The sequence below is a fragment of the Lynx canadensis genome, chromosome A1 (assembly GCF_007474595.2).
Source record: "Lynx canadensis isolate LIC74 chromosome A1, mLynCan4.pri.v2, whole genome shotgun sequence".
Classification (NCBI taxonomy): Eukaryota; Metazoa; Chordata; class Mammalia; order Carnivora; family Felidae; genus Lynx; species Lynx canadensis.
Genome location: NC_044303.2, coordinates 88,427,461 through 88,439,850, shown reverse-complemented (window position 1 = coordinate 88,439,850; position 12,390 = coordinate 88,427,461). Strand labels below are relative to the sequence as shown.

Genomic DNA, 12,390 nt, shown 5'->3' with positions numbered 1-12,390 from the left:
GTTTTGGAAGGTTGTGGTTTTTGAGTGTTTTGTCTGTTTCATAAAAGTCCAATTTATTGGTGTGAAATTGGGTATGGTATCCCCTAGGAGCCTTTCCAGGGCTAAAGGCTCTATGGTGATGCCTCCATCACTCCTGATGTTGGTGATATGTGTTTTCTTTGTTTTATTTTGGATCATTTTTTGTAAGGGTTTTCTTTTTTTTTTTTTTTTAATTATTTCAAAGAACCAACTTTTGGCTTTTTTAATATTTTCTTTTTTTCTGTTTTCGATTTCATTGATTTCTGCTTTTCCTTTATTCTACTTACTTTGGGTTCAATTTATAACTTTTTGAGACAGAAGCTTAAATCGCTGATTTTAAATCCTTCTAAGAAGTTTTCCAACATCCACTGAAAGCTATAAATTTTCCTCATGACTGCTCCACTTGCACCCTGCCATTTTTTGCATATTGGTTTGTTTCACTCACTTCAGATTTTTTTTGATTCCCTTTACTTAGAATCGTATTTAATTTCCAGATATTTGAGTATTTTCTATTAGCCTTTTGTCATTAATTTCAAATGTCATTTGTTTGAGGACAGAGGATATGCTCTGTATGATTTCAATACTTGAAATTTATTGAGATGTGTTACATTTTTTTAATGTTCTGAATACACTTTAAAGAGTGTATTCAGCAGATGGATGTTGGTTCCATAAATATCAATCAAGTTGAGTTGTTTAGTGTTTATATTCTTACTAATTGTTTTTGTCTTCTTGCTATATTATGAAGAGAAATTTGTTAAAACCTACAACTGTGGTTGTCTATTTCTTCTTTTAGTTTTATCAGTTTTTGCTTAATGAATTTTGAAATTTTGTCAGATATACTTGTTTAGTATTCAGTCTTTTTGTTGGATTGGTGGATTGTTGATGGATTATTATGCATTGTCTGTCTTTATCCTTGGTAACATCCTTGTCTTAAGGTTTACTACTGGCACGATGCATCTTTTTACCAATACCTTTGCTTTTGACATGTCTGTGCCCTTATATTTCACAGTCTCGTAAACAAGATATAGCTGTGTCTTGTTTTCGTTTTTGAATCCAGGCTGACAATCTGCCTTTAAATTAGAGGATTTGGTCTATTTACATTTAATATAATTACTAATATGGCTATATTTAAGTCTACCACCTTGATTATTTTCTATTTTTTCCATTTGATCTTTGTTCCTTTGCTTTTCCTTTCCTGCTTCTATTTTTTTTTTTCATCACAAGATAGATCTCGTGGTGTTATTAGTGGTTATTTTACAGCTGTACTGTCTGATATGGTAGGCACTAGCCACGTGTAATTAAGTTTAAAATTCAGTCCTGCATTAGGAGCCACACTGTAGATGCCCAGTAACCACATGTGCCTATTACCATATTGGACAGACAGATTACTGCAGAAATTTCCATCCGATGGCTCTCTACAGATTCAGATCAGGATTTATTTGGAGTCAGAATCACCCAGGGTCAAACCTGAAAAGAGCAACATTTTTCAGAAGACATGTGTTTCTTTTCCTTTTTATTTTTATTTTAAAAAATTGTTTTTAAGTTTATTTATTTATTTGTAGAGAGAGACAGAGAGTGCCAGCAGGGGTGAATCAGAGAGAGGGAGAGAGAGAATCCCAAGCAGGCTCTGCACCGTCAGCACTGAGCTTGACTGGGGCTCAAACTCACAAACTGCGAGATCATGATCTGAACCAAAATCAGGAGTCAGACACTTAGCTGACTGAGCCACCCAGGCACCCCAGAAGACATGTGTTTCTATTGTGGGCTTATTACTGATAGCTTTGTGTCTGTAGACAGAAGAGATATGCTCTTGGCCTCGGTTTTCTTTTCTAAAACACGGGGTAGTAATTCCTGCTCTTCTGCTTCATGGAGTGCTTGGGTAAAATGTAGCCCTGTAAAATGGCTAAGTGCTGTATGAAGGCTAAAGCAGTCTTCAAGAAAACGCGCTGAAACCCCGTTGACTGTTCTGTGTTTTGTTTGGTCTTTTAGGTTGCTGACAGAGCTGGAGTCCCCTTCCTGGTGGCCCTTTAGCTCCAAGCTTTGGAAGATGCCATCAGAAACAAAGCTTAAGGGAGACGTTTCAACGGCTAGTCCCAAAGCTCTTGGGAAGGAAGGGGTAGTGGTCAGAATTCCTGCTGTTGTCTCCCAGAGAACAGCATCCCATGTCAAACCAGGGAGTCTCACCGTCCTAGTGTCTGGACTGGAAATCCATGATTCGAGTTCTGCGCTCATGCACAGGTTCGAAAGAGAAGACGTGGATGACATTAAGGTTCACACGCCCTATGAGATCAGCATCCGCCAGCGGTTCATTGGGAAGCCTGACATAGCCTATCACTTGATATCTGCCAGGATGCCAGAGGCCATCCCCATTTTGGAGGTGCAGTTCAGCAAAAAGATGGAGGTGTTAGGAGACGCCGTGACACCCAGCAGCACCAAAACCTCCTCCCCAGCAGAGAAGGGCTGCTCCATGTGGCACACAGGTGAGTGACCGCTGGTACAGGCCCTGCACAAGTCTCCAGAATCATGGTCAAATGCAGCATGCCTGTGGCATGTCCGTCATTTGAGGCATTGCTTGGAGCAGCTGCTGGTTTCCAGGCACCAGCAACTGTGCATTTGTTAGTAGGTGAGAACAACTTCGGGCCTCTTTCCTTAGTTCCTACCAGCTCGAAGTGGGCAAGTCCCAGACTCAGGTGTACCACACACTCAAATGGGAGCCAGGCAGGTTTCTCCGGAGTCTGCTTTCTATCCAGAACAGAGGAGGGCTCCAGGGTAGGTGTTTTCACCTCTTTCCTCTGTGGGACTTAATTGACACTAACATGCCGGCTCTGCACCCCCGACCTGGGCCCATTCCAGGAATGTGTCTGGGAATCAGAATCCTGGACAACCGTGCAGATACATTTTGTGGGTTTGTAGGCCTTGGCGAGGGCCCATGGAGTCCTCCCATGTGTCTCCATGGAGAGCGTGGGGCTGGACGTATGCCTTTGGACAGCCTGGGACCACCTGACTCCTCAGGCTCGCCTTCCTGATGGGTGTCAGGTAACATCTTGGTCACATCTTTAGTCTTTTTTTTCTTTTTAAAAATTTTTTTTACATTTATTTATTTTCTTTCTCTTTTTTTTTCAATATGAAATTTATTGTCAAATTGGTTTCTATACAACACCCAGTGCTCATCCCAACAGGTGCCCTCCTCAATACCCATCACCCACTTTCCCCACCCTCCCACTGCCATCAACCCTCAGTTTATTCTCAGTTTTTAAGAGTCTCTTATGGTTTGGCTCCCTCCCTCTCTAACTTTTTTTTTTCCTTCCCCTTCCCCATGGTCTTCTGTTAAGTTTCTCAGGATCCACATAAGAGTGAAAACATATGGTATCAGTCTTTTTCTCTATGACTTATTTCACTTAGTATAACACTCTCCAGTTCCATTCACATTGCTACAAAAGGCCATATTTCATTCTTTCTCATTGCCAAGTAGTATTCCATTGTGTATATACCACAATTTCTTTATGCATTCATCAGTTGATGGGCATTTAGGTTCTTTCCATAATTTGGCTGTTGAAAATGCTGCTATAAACATTGGGGTACCAGTGCCCCTCTGCCTCAGCACTCCTCTATGCCTTGGGTAAATTCCTAGCAGTGCTATTGCTGGATCATTGGGTAGATCTATTTTTAATTTTTTTTTTCAATATATGAAGTTTATTGTCAAATTGGTTTCCATACAACACCCAGTGCCCATCCCAAAAGGTGCCCTCCTCAATACTCATCACCCACCCTCCCCTCCCTCCCACCCCCCATCAACCCTCAGTTTGTTCTGTTTTTAAGAGTCTCTTATGCTTTGGCTCTCTTCCACTCTAACCTCTTTTTTTTTTTCTTCCCCTCCCCCATGGGTTCCTGTTAAGTTTCTCAGGATCCACGTAAGAGTGAAACCATATGGTATCTGTCTTTCTCTGTATGGCTTATTTCACTTAGCATAACACTCTCCAGTTCCATCCATGTTGCTACAAAGGGCCATATTTCATTCTTTCTCATTGCCACGTAGTACTCCATTATGTATATAAACCACAATTTCTTTATCCATTATTCATCAGTATTTTTAATTTTTTGAGGAACCTCCATACTGTTTTCCAGAGTGGCTGCACCAGTTTGCATTCCCACCAACAGTGCAAGAGGGTTCCCATTTCTCCACATACCCTCCAGCATCTATAGTCTCCTGATTTGTTCATTTTAGCCACTCTGACTGGCGTGAGGTGGTATTTCAGTGTGGTTTTGATTTGTATTTCCCTGATGAGAAGTGACATTGAGCATTTTTTCATGTGTCTGTTGGTCATCTTGATGTCTTTTTTGGAAAAGTGTCTATTCATGTCTTCTGCCCATTTCTTCACTGGATTATTTGTTTTACAGGTGTGGAGTTTGGTGAGATCTTTATAGATTTTAGATACTAGCCCTTTGTCTGATATGTGATTTGCAACTATCTTTTCCTATTCCGTAGGTTGCTTTTTAATTTTGTTGATTGTTTCCTTTGCAGTGCAGAAGCTATCTATCTGGATGTGGTCCCAGTAGTTCATTTTTGCTTTTAATTCCGTTGCCTTTGGAGATGTGTCAAGTAAGAAATTGCTGCGGCTGAAGTCAGAGAGGTTTTTTCCTGCTTTCTCCTCTAGGGTTTTGATGGTTTCCTGTCTCACATTCAGGTCCTGTATCCCTTTTGAGTTTATTTTTGTGAATGGTGTAAGAAAGTGGTCTAGTTTCATCCTTCTGCACGTTGCTGTCCAGTTCTCCTAGCACCATTTCTTAAAGAGACTGTCTTTTTTCCATTGGATATTCTTTCCTGCTTTGCCAAAGATTAGTTGGCCATCCTTTTGTGGGTCCAATTCTGGAGTCTCTATTCTATTCCATTGGTTATGTGTCTGTTTTTGTACCAATACCATGCTGTCTTGATGATGACAGCTTTGTAGTAGAGGCTGAAGTCTGGGATTGTGATGCCTCCCGCTTTGGTCTTCTTCTTCAGTATTACTTTAGCTATTCGGGATCTTTTGTGGTCCCATACAAATTTTAGGATTGCTTGTTCTAGCTTCTAGAAGAATGCTGGTGCAATTTTGATTGGGATTGCATTGAATGTGTAGATTGCTTTGGTAGTGTTGCCATTTTAACAATATTTATTCTTCAAATCCATGAGCATGGAAGGTTTTTCCATTTCTTTGTATCTTCTTCAATTCCCTTCATAAACTTTCTATAGTTTTCAGCATACAGATCTTTTAACATCTTTGGTTAGGGTTTATTCCTAGGTATTTTGTGATTCTTGGTGCAATTGTGAATGGGATTAGTTTCTTTATTTGTCTTTCTGTTGCTTCATTATTAGTGGATAAGAATGCAACTGATTTCTGTACATTACTTTTGTATCCTGCGACTTTGCTGAATTCATGTTATCAGTTCTAGCAGCCTTTTGGTGGAGTCTGTTGGTTTTCCATGTACAATATCATGTCATCTGCAAAAAGTGAAAGCTTAACTTCATCTTTGCCAGTTTTGATGCCTTTGATTTCATTTTGTTGTCTGATTGCTGATGCTAGAACTTCCAACACTATGTTAAACAACAGCGGTGACAGTGGACATCCCTGTCGTGTTCCTGATCTCAGGGGGAAAGCTCTCAGTTTTTCCCATTGAGGATGATGTTAGCTGTGGGCTTTTCATAAATGGCTTTTATGATGTTTAAATATGTTCCTTCTATCCTGACTTTCTCGAGGGTATTTATTAAGAAAGGATGCTGAATTTTGTCAAATGCTTTTTCTGCATCAATTGACAGGATCATATGGTTCTTTTCTTTTATTAATGTGATGTATCACATTGATTGATTTGCAAATGTTGAACCAGCCCTGCAGCCCATTAATCACAAACATAAGCAACCTTATTGAGAATGTGGTAATTGCAGGGGACTTTAATACCCCACTTATAGCAATGGATAAATCATCTAGACACAGGATCAATAAAGAAACAAGGGCCCTGATTGATACATTGGATCAGATGAACTTCACAGATATATTTAGAACTCTGCATCCCAAAGCAACAGAATATACTTTCTTCTCAAGTGCACATTGAACATTCTGCAAGATAGATCACATACTGGGTCACAAAACAGCCCTTCATAAGTATAAAAGAATTGAGATCACACCATGCACACTTTCAGACCACAATGCTATGAAACTTGGAATCAACCACAGGAAAAAGTCTGGAAAACCTCCAAAAGCATGGAGGTTAAAAACGCCCTACTAAAGAATGAATGGGTCAACCAGGCAATTAGAGAAGAAATTTAAAAATATATGGAAACAAATGAAAATGAACATACAACAATCCAAACGCTTTGGGAAACAGTGAAGGCAGTCTTGAGAGGAAAATACATTGCAATCCAGGCCTATCTCAAGAAAGAAGAAAAATCCCAAATACAAAATCTAACAGCACACCTAAAGGAAATAGAAGCAGAGCAGCAAATACACCCCAAACCCAGAAGAAGAAGATAAATAATAAAGATCAGAGCAGAAATAAACAACATAGAATCTAAAAAAAACTGTAGAGCAGATCAATGAAACCAAGAGTTGGTTTTTTTGAAAAAATAAACAAAATTGTTAAACCTCTAGCCAGGCTTCTCAAAAAGAAAAGGGAGAGGACCCAAACAGATAAAATCATGGGGGAGCCTGGGTGGCTCAGTCGGTTAAGTGGCTGACTTTGGCTCAGGTCATGATCTCACAGTCCGTGAGTTCGAGCCCCGCGTCGGGCTCTGTGCTGACAGCTCAGAGCCTGGAGCCTGTTTCAGATTTTGTGTCTCCCTCTCTCTGCCCCTCCCCTCTTCATGCTGTGTCTCTCTCTGTCTCAAAAATAAACAAACATTAAAAAAAAATTGGATAAAATCATGAATGAAAATGGAATTATTAACCAATCCCTCAGAAATACAAGCAATTATCGGGGAATACTATGAAAATTATATGCCAACATACTGGACAACCTGGAAGAAATAGACAAATTCCTAAGCACCCACACACTTCCAAAACTCAAACAGGAAGAAATAGAAAACTTGAACAGACCCATAACCAGCGAAGAAATTGAATCAGTTATCAAAAATCTTCCAACAAATAAGAATCCAGGACCAGATGGTTTCCCTGGGGAATTCTACCAGACTTTTAAAGCAGAGATAATACCTATCCTTCTTAAGCTGTTCAAAAAAATAGAAAAGGAAGGAAAACTTCCAGACTCATTCTATGAAGCCAGCATTACTTTGATTTCCAAACCAGAGACCCAGCAAAAAAAGAACTACAGGCCAATATCCCTGATGAATATGGATGCAAAAATTCTCAACAAGATACTAGCAAATTGAATTCAACAGCATATAAAAAGAATTATTCACCATGATCGAGTGGGATACATTTATTTATTTTTGAGAGACAGAGCGTGAGCAGGGGCGGGGCAGAGAGAGGGAGACACAGAATCAGAAGCAGGCTCCAGACTCTGAGCTGTCAGCACAGAGCCGGACCCAGGGCTTGAACTCACAAATCGTGAGATCATGACCCTAGCTGAAGTTGGATGCTTAACCGACTAAGCCACCCAGGCACCCCATGTCTTTAGTCTGTATTTTTGTCTCTGTGAATGATTGTGAGAAGGCGTGTCTCACACCTTTTATTTGTTTTGTGGCCTCACAGGTTTGTCTCTGTGGACTGCCTATCCCGTTTGTTTTTCTACCGTGCTGTTTCTTCATTTGATCTGTAGTAGCACCTTATTTGTTGTAGATATGTATCCCTTGTTGACTTCAGGGGCTACCAGTACCTCTCCCAGATGGTCATTTTCCACCACAGAAATGTTTAATGTTGCTGCGGTCACATCCACCATGTTTCCCCTTCAGTTTGTTTTTGAGTCCAGCTTAAGAAATCCCAGAGTCATAAAGTATCGTATTTTCTAATACTGGTGTTATATGTGATCTTACTTCTATATTATAGCAATTTTTCTGACAGGCCAGTAGTCCTTCCTTATTAACTTTGATTGCCAGGTGTCTGTTAAAGAGACATGGTTTTACTGTCCTGGTTTCTTTTTTCTCTGAAGTGATTGATTTCAGTGCTAATGTATAACCAATTTCCCTAACACATGAATATTGTGATGTTATTCTAAATGGAAGTTTCAAGAAGAAATGTGCTTAAAAATAGACCTGGTCCCATAAATACCAAGACATTGGGAATGTTAACGTAAAAACTTAATTTAAAAAACGTATTTTTTTGGTACACCTAGGTGGCTCGGTTGGTTGAGCATCCAACTTCAGCTCAAGTCGTGATCTTGTGGCTCATGGGTTCGAGTCCCATGTCAGGCTTGCTGCTGACAGAGCCTGGAACCTATTTCAGATTCTGTGTCTCCCTGTCTCTCTGCTCCTCCCTTGCTCGCATGTGTGCACTCTCTCTCTCTCAAATAACAATAAAACATTTTAAAAAAATTATTTTCTTGGCGCTCCCAGATTTTTCTTTGGCCCCTCTCTCAAGGCCAGACTTAGAAGCCCATGACAGGGCCAAGGAGGGTGAGCAGTACGAGCCAGCATAAGACCCTGACCCAAGGGGCCTGGGCAGTGAGGGGAGACCAAGGACATGGTGCTGGGCACCCACAGCCCTTGTCCTCGTGGGGCTCCACCATATTCATGGTTCGTGGGTTTCTGTTAGAGCTGGCGTCTTCAGAGACAGGACATGGCTCAGGGGCCAGAGCCCTGCGGCCAGGGTTTGGATCAGGAAGGGCACCAGCCAGGGCTGCTGACCACGGGCCAGACGTCTTCCTCCTCAGGGAAGCCACAGTCACCTACCGTCAGCCATGTCCGCACACACCTCCCGAGCAAGGTCCAGATTCGGGTTGGATTGAGTGATGGGGCCTGTGTTCGTGGAGTGAGTGGAGCCATATCAGGATGACACATGAGTTTTCACCTTAGGGCTAACATCAGCCTGTGCAGATCAAGACATGGAGTCCTCCCTTGGGGAGGCCACCCTGCCTGCCTGTGAGCTTCTGCAGGTGGTGAGGAGGGAGCTGGGGAAGGAGCTACAGGCCCCGGTTGTGAGCAGAGTGGTGTCTGACTTGCTGTGTGTCTCTGCTGTTGGCTGCAGCACCTGAGGTGGAGACCATGGCGGGACATCTCCAGCTGCTGTTGTGATAGAGCCTGTGGCCAGAAGGTGGCAGTGTAGTCACAGGACCCAGAGGAACTTCCCGGAGATCTCTGCAATCCTGTGCAGTGTAGGCGGCCCAGCCAGCGGCCCGGCCGGCCCAAGGTGTCTCCAGGGGCTTCGGGAGCCCGGACGACACAGGTGGGCAGCGTCCACCTTGGGGGAAAGCAGTGGAAAAAACTGCTGTGTTTGCCTAGCTTCCAGCTTGGGGACAAGCTGCGAGGAGGGTACAGAGTCCCCGTGTCTCAGACACCGATTCCCCTGACAAAGCGATGCTCACACACTGTCGCTCTCCCAAGTCCGCGTTTTGTCCACATTCCCTCACGCCTGCTGTCCCCAACCGCGTGTGGTGTCCCATGGGATGTGTCTGTGTGGAGGTTGGCACGTTGTCTTATGTTGTCTCATGATCTTGGGCTGACAGGTTTCAGGAGGACTTAAGAGCAAGGCCCATGCATAGTGTTCTACAGAGTTTTGGGTACTTACTTTCATCTTTGCCAACTGGTCACCTTCTCTGACTGCCTATTTAAGAGGCCCTGGTCACCTGCTCACTCACCAAATGGAGATCTTACCCAGCGCCTGCCCTCAGTGCCCCCTTGGCTGTCCTGCTTCCACACTGGGACGTGTGCTCCGGACCAGACCTTAATGACCGCATCTCCAGCACCCAGGACGGGCCCGGGTGTCTAACAGTACACACATCTGTGTGACAGTAATGTCCCTGTGCAGGATCGCTCATTTAAGACTCTGGCTCCAGGTGGTAGAGTCCTGATCCCAGGGCGCAGGGACCACAGTGACCACAGACAGACCCTCACCCGTGTGGTCTCTAGGCCACGGGAACCATGCTACCACATATACCCTCCCTGTGTGGTCACTAGGACACAGGTACTCCCTGACCCCAGTGGACCCCCTGGAAGCTGTGTGGCTCTGACCCACTTGATCCCCTCCAAGAACCCATGGGTCCGAGCTGTGTGCTCTATAGTTTTTCACGTTTGCAGAGTACGGTGTTGTGGTTGTAGTTAGTGGAGACTGCTGTTTCCCTCGTTTCCACTCTCTGTCCTGTGCTTCCTGCGTAAGCAGAGTGGGAGCATCCTCTGATGTTCTCTGGGCCCATCCCTCAGCCATCGTTGAGGTGTTGGGGTCCCAGGGACAAGGAGAATGACCTCTGGAGGCTCTGCTCTGCTCCCAGGTGCAGCTGCTGGGCCTTGCTCTGGGCACACAGTGAGGCCAGGTGTGCGTCCACAGCTGCCCCTCCCAGCCCAGTCGTCGTTCCTAGAAAGTGAAATCATCCGTACATTCCCTTGTACCTTGAACGATTTGTACTGATTCTGTTTAACTGAGATAATTAATGACTTCAGAGACAGAAACTATTTGTACTGAAATTGATTTTTCTTCGGAGATATTTCAGAGCATTGAAGTCACTTAGTCAGTGACTCAGGTCTCAGTACAGAGCACGGGGGTGCTAAGCTCTGTGTGGATCTGCTGACCCCATAGCTCTTCATGAAAAATAGCCCTGACTTAGTATATTCCAGGAAGAAAAATTCTCTGTTTCGGCTTTCTGGTTAAGTAAAAACCCCTTTTGTTACACATTCAGAAGAGGTCAGCAAGCCCTCTAGAATACAGCTGCAGGTGTGTGAGCAGCGGTGGAGGCACACAGTGTTGGGCCCCGTGGGCTGCAGTCTTGGACACGCCGGCTGGAGAGGCCCAGCTGGAGAGTGCAGGGGCGGCACGGGACTGCCGGTGTGCAGGTGGAGTGATGCTGGGACAGGTGACGAGGAAAGGTGGTTGCTGCTGGTGTGGCCAAGTGGGGGGACACGTCGGTGTGATGTGGGACAGGAGCCCCGGGGGACCGGGGAGTGGACACCGAGGAAGAAATTTGCCATAGAACTGCACTCACTGTGTTCTCACTGATAACTCTGTGACATCACGTGTGTCAGCTGGCTTTCTTTTAGTCTAATAACAGCTGTAGACCAGGTTTTCTGTTTTGGCCTCCATTCTTCCAGCCGGGCTCTGATGCTGCTTTTCTGTGGCCCACTTCAGAAAAGTGCTTTTCGTTATGTAACATTGTAGGTGGTGACATCTTTGATCACGTTAAGGCCAAACAGCACTGAATTGCGGCCTATGGAAAGTTCCTTGCTAATTAAAAGCCCTGAGGAAGTTGGAGGAGGATAGGGCTTTGGAGATTTTAGAACACAGGTTGTGAAAGCAATTTCATTGGTTGCAGTCAGCATTTATTTATTAAAAATGTTTATTTCTTTTGAGAGAGAGAGAGAGAGAGAGAATCCCAGGTAGGCTCTACACTGTCAGTGCAGAGCCTGACATGGGGCTCAAACTCACAAACCACAAGATCATGACCTGAACTAAAATCAAGAGTTGGATGTTCAACTGACTGAGCCACCCAGGTGCCCCGGCTTTTTTTTTTTTTTTTTTTTTTTTTAAAGAATGGAGTAGAAAACCTGATGTGTGTGCATGGTTTTGTCTGGGAGGACATTTGGACCCCCTGGATGAGGGTGTGGTGTTCTCCATGGACCCACTACTCATGGGACACACACACGGTATGCACACACCTGCACAGGGCCTCCTCCAGCAGAGGCCAGCCAAGACCCAGGGTCTTGCCTCCACGCAGCCCCCGATCTGCCCATGCATTCCTGAGTGCTCTCTGTGTGGCCTGGGCCCCTTTCCTCTGCAGGACCCTGAGAAACCTGTGTCTTGTCCTCACCCAGCCTGCACTTGTCCTGGACGAGGCCGTGCTTCCTTTGCTCCTCAGGGAGGATGACTGTGTAAGAGTTATGTGGAGAAACTCAAGTAGCAGGGGAGTCTGTGTATGTGTGGAGCTCGCCCCAGACCAGCATCCTTCTTCCTTTCCTGACTGTGCGTTCATCCGGCTGCTATGATGACTGCTCACCACCTCTGGGGTGGCCCTTCTGCGCCTCCTGTCCCACAGAAGCCAGAGATGCTGGCATCCAAACAGCTGACTCTCGTCCTGTGCACTTTCTGCTCTGCAGCTCCCTAATATAAACGTGGCTATGCCACGTACCTGGATGCTTTGCATGATGGAGAAGGGCAGACCACAGACCCTGACTGATGCCCCAGGGCTGCAGATGGAGGTTGGTTGCACCCCACAGGAGGGCCTGTCTGCCCTTCCGCTCCTCAGGAGTTCACCGGGCGCAGGTGTTGGGGGACGGGAGACACCCCTGAGCAGTGCCGGGCC

General features: G+C 44.7%; 1 protein-coding gene across 3 annotated transcripts in view; it reads left to right on the top strand.

Annotated features, from left to right (window-relative positions):
- SNAP47 (synaptosome associated protein 47) overlaps positions 1–12,390 on the top strand; it is a 51,401-nt gene that overhangs the window by 26,814 nt on the left and 12,197 nt on the right. For all 3 annotated transcript variants that reach the window (XM_030315497.1, XM_030315513.1, XM_030315506.1), the window contains exon 3: positions 2,008–2,498. In XM_030315497.1, the coding sequence (XP_030171357.1) occupies positions 2,008–2,498 (491 nt within the window). The remainder of the gene's footprint in view (positions 1–2,007; positions 2,499–12,390) is intronic.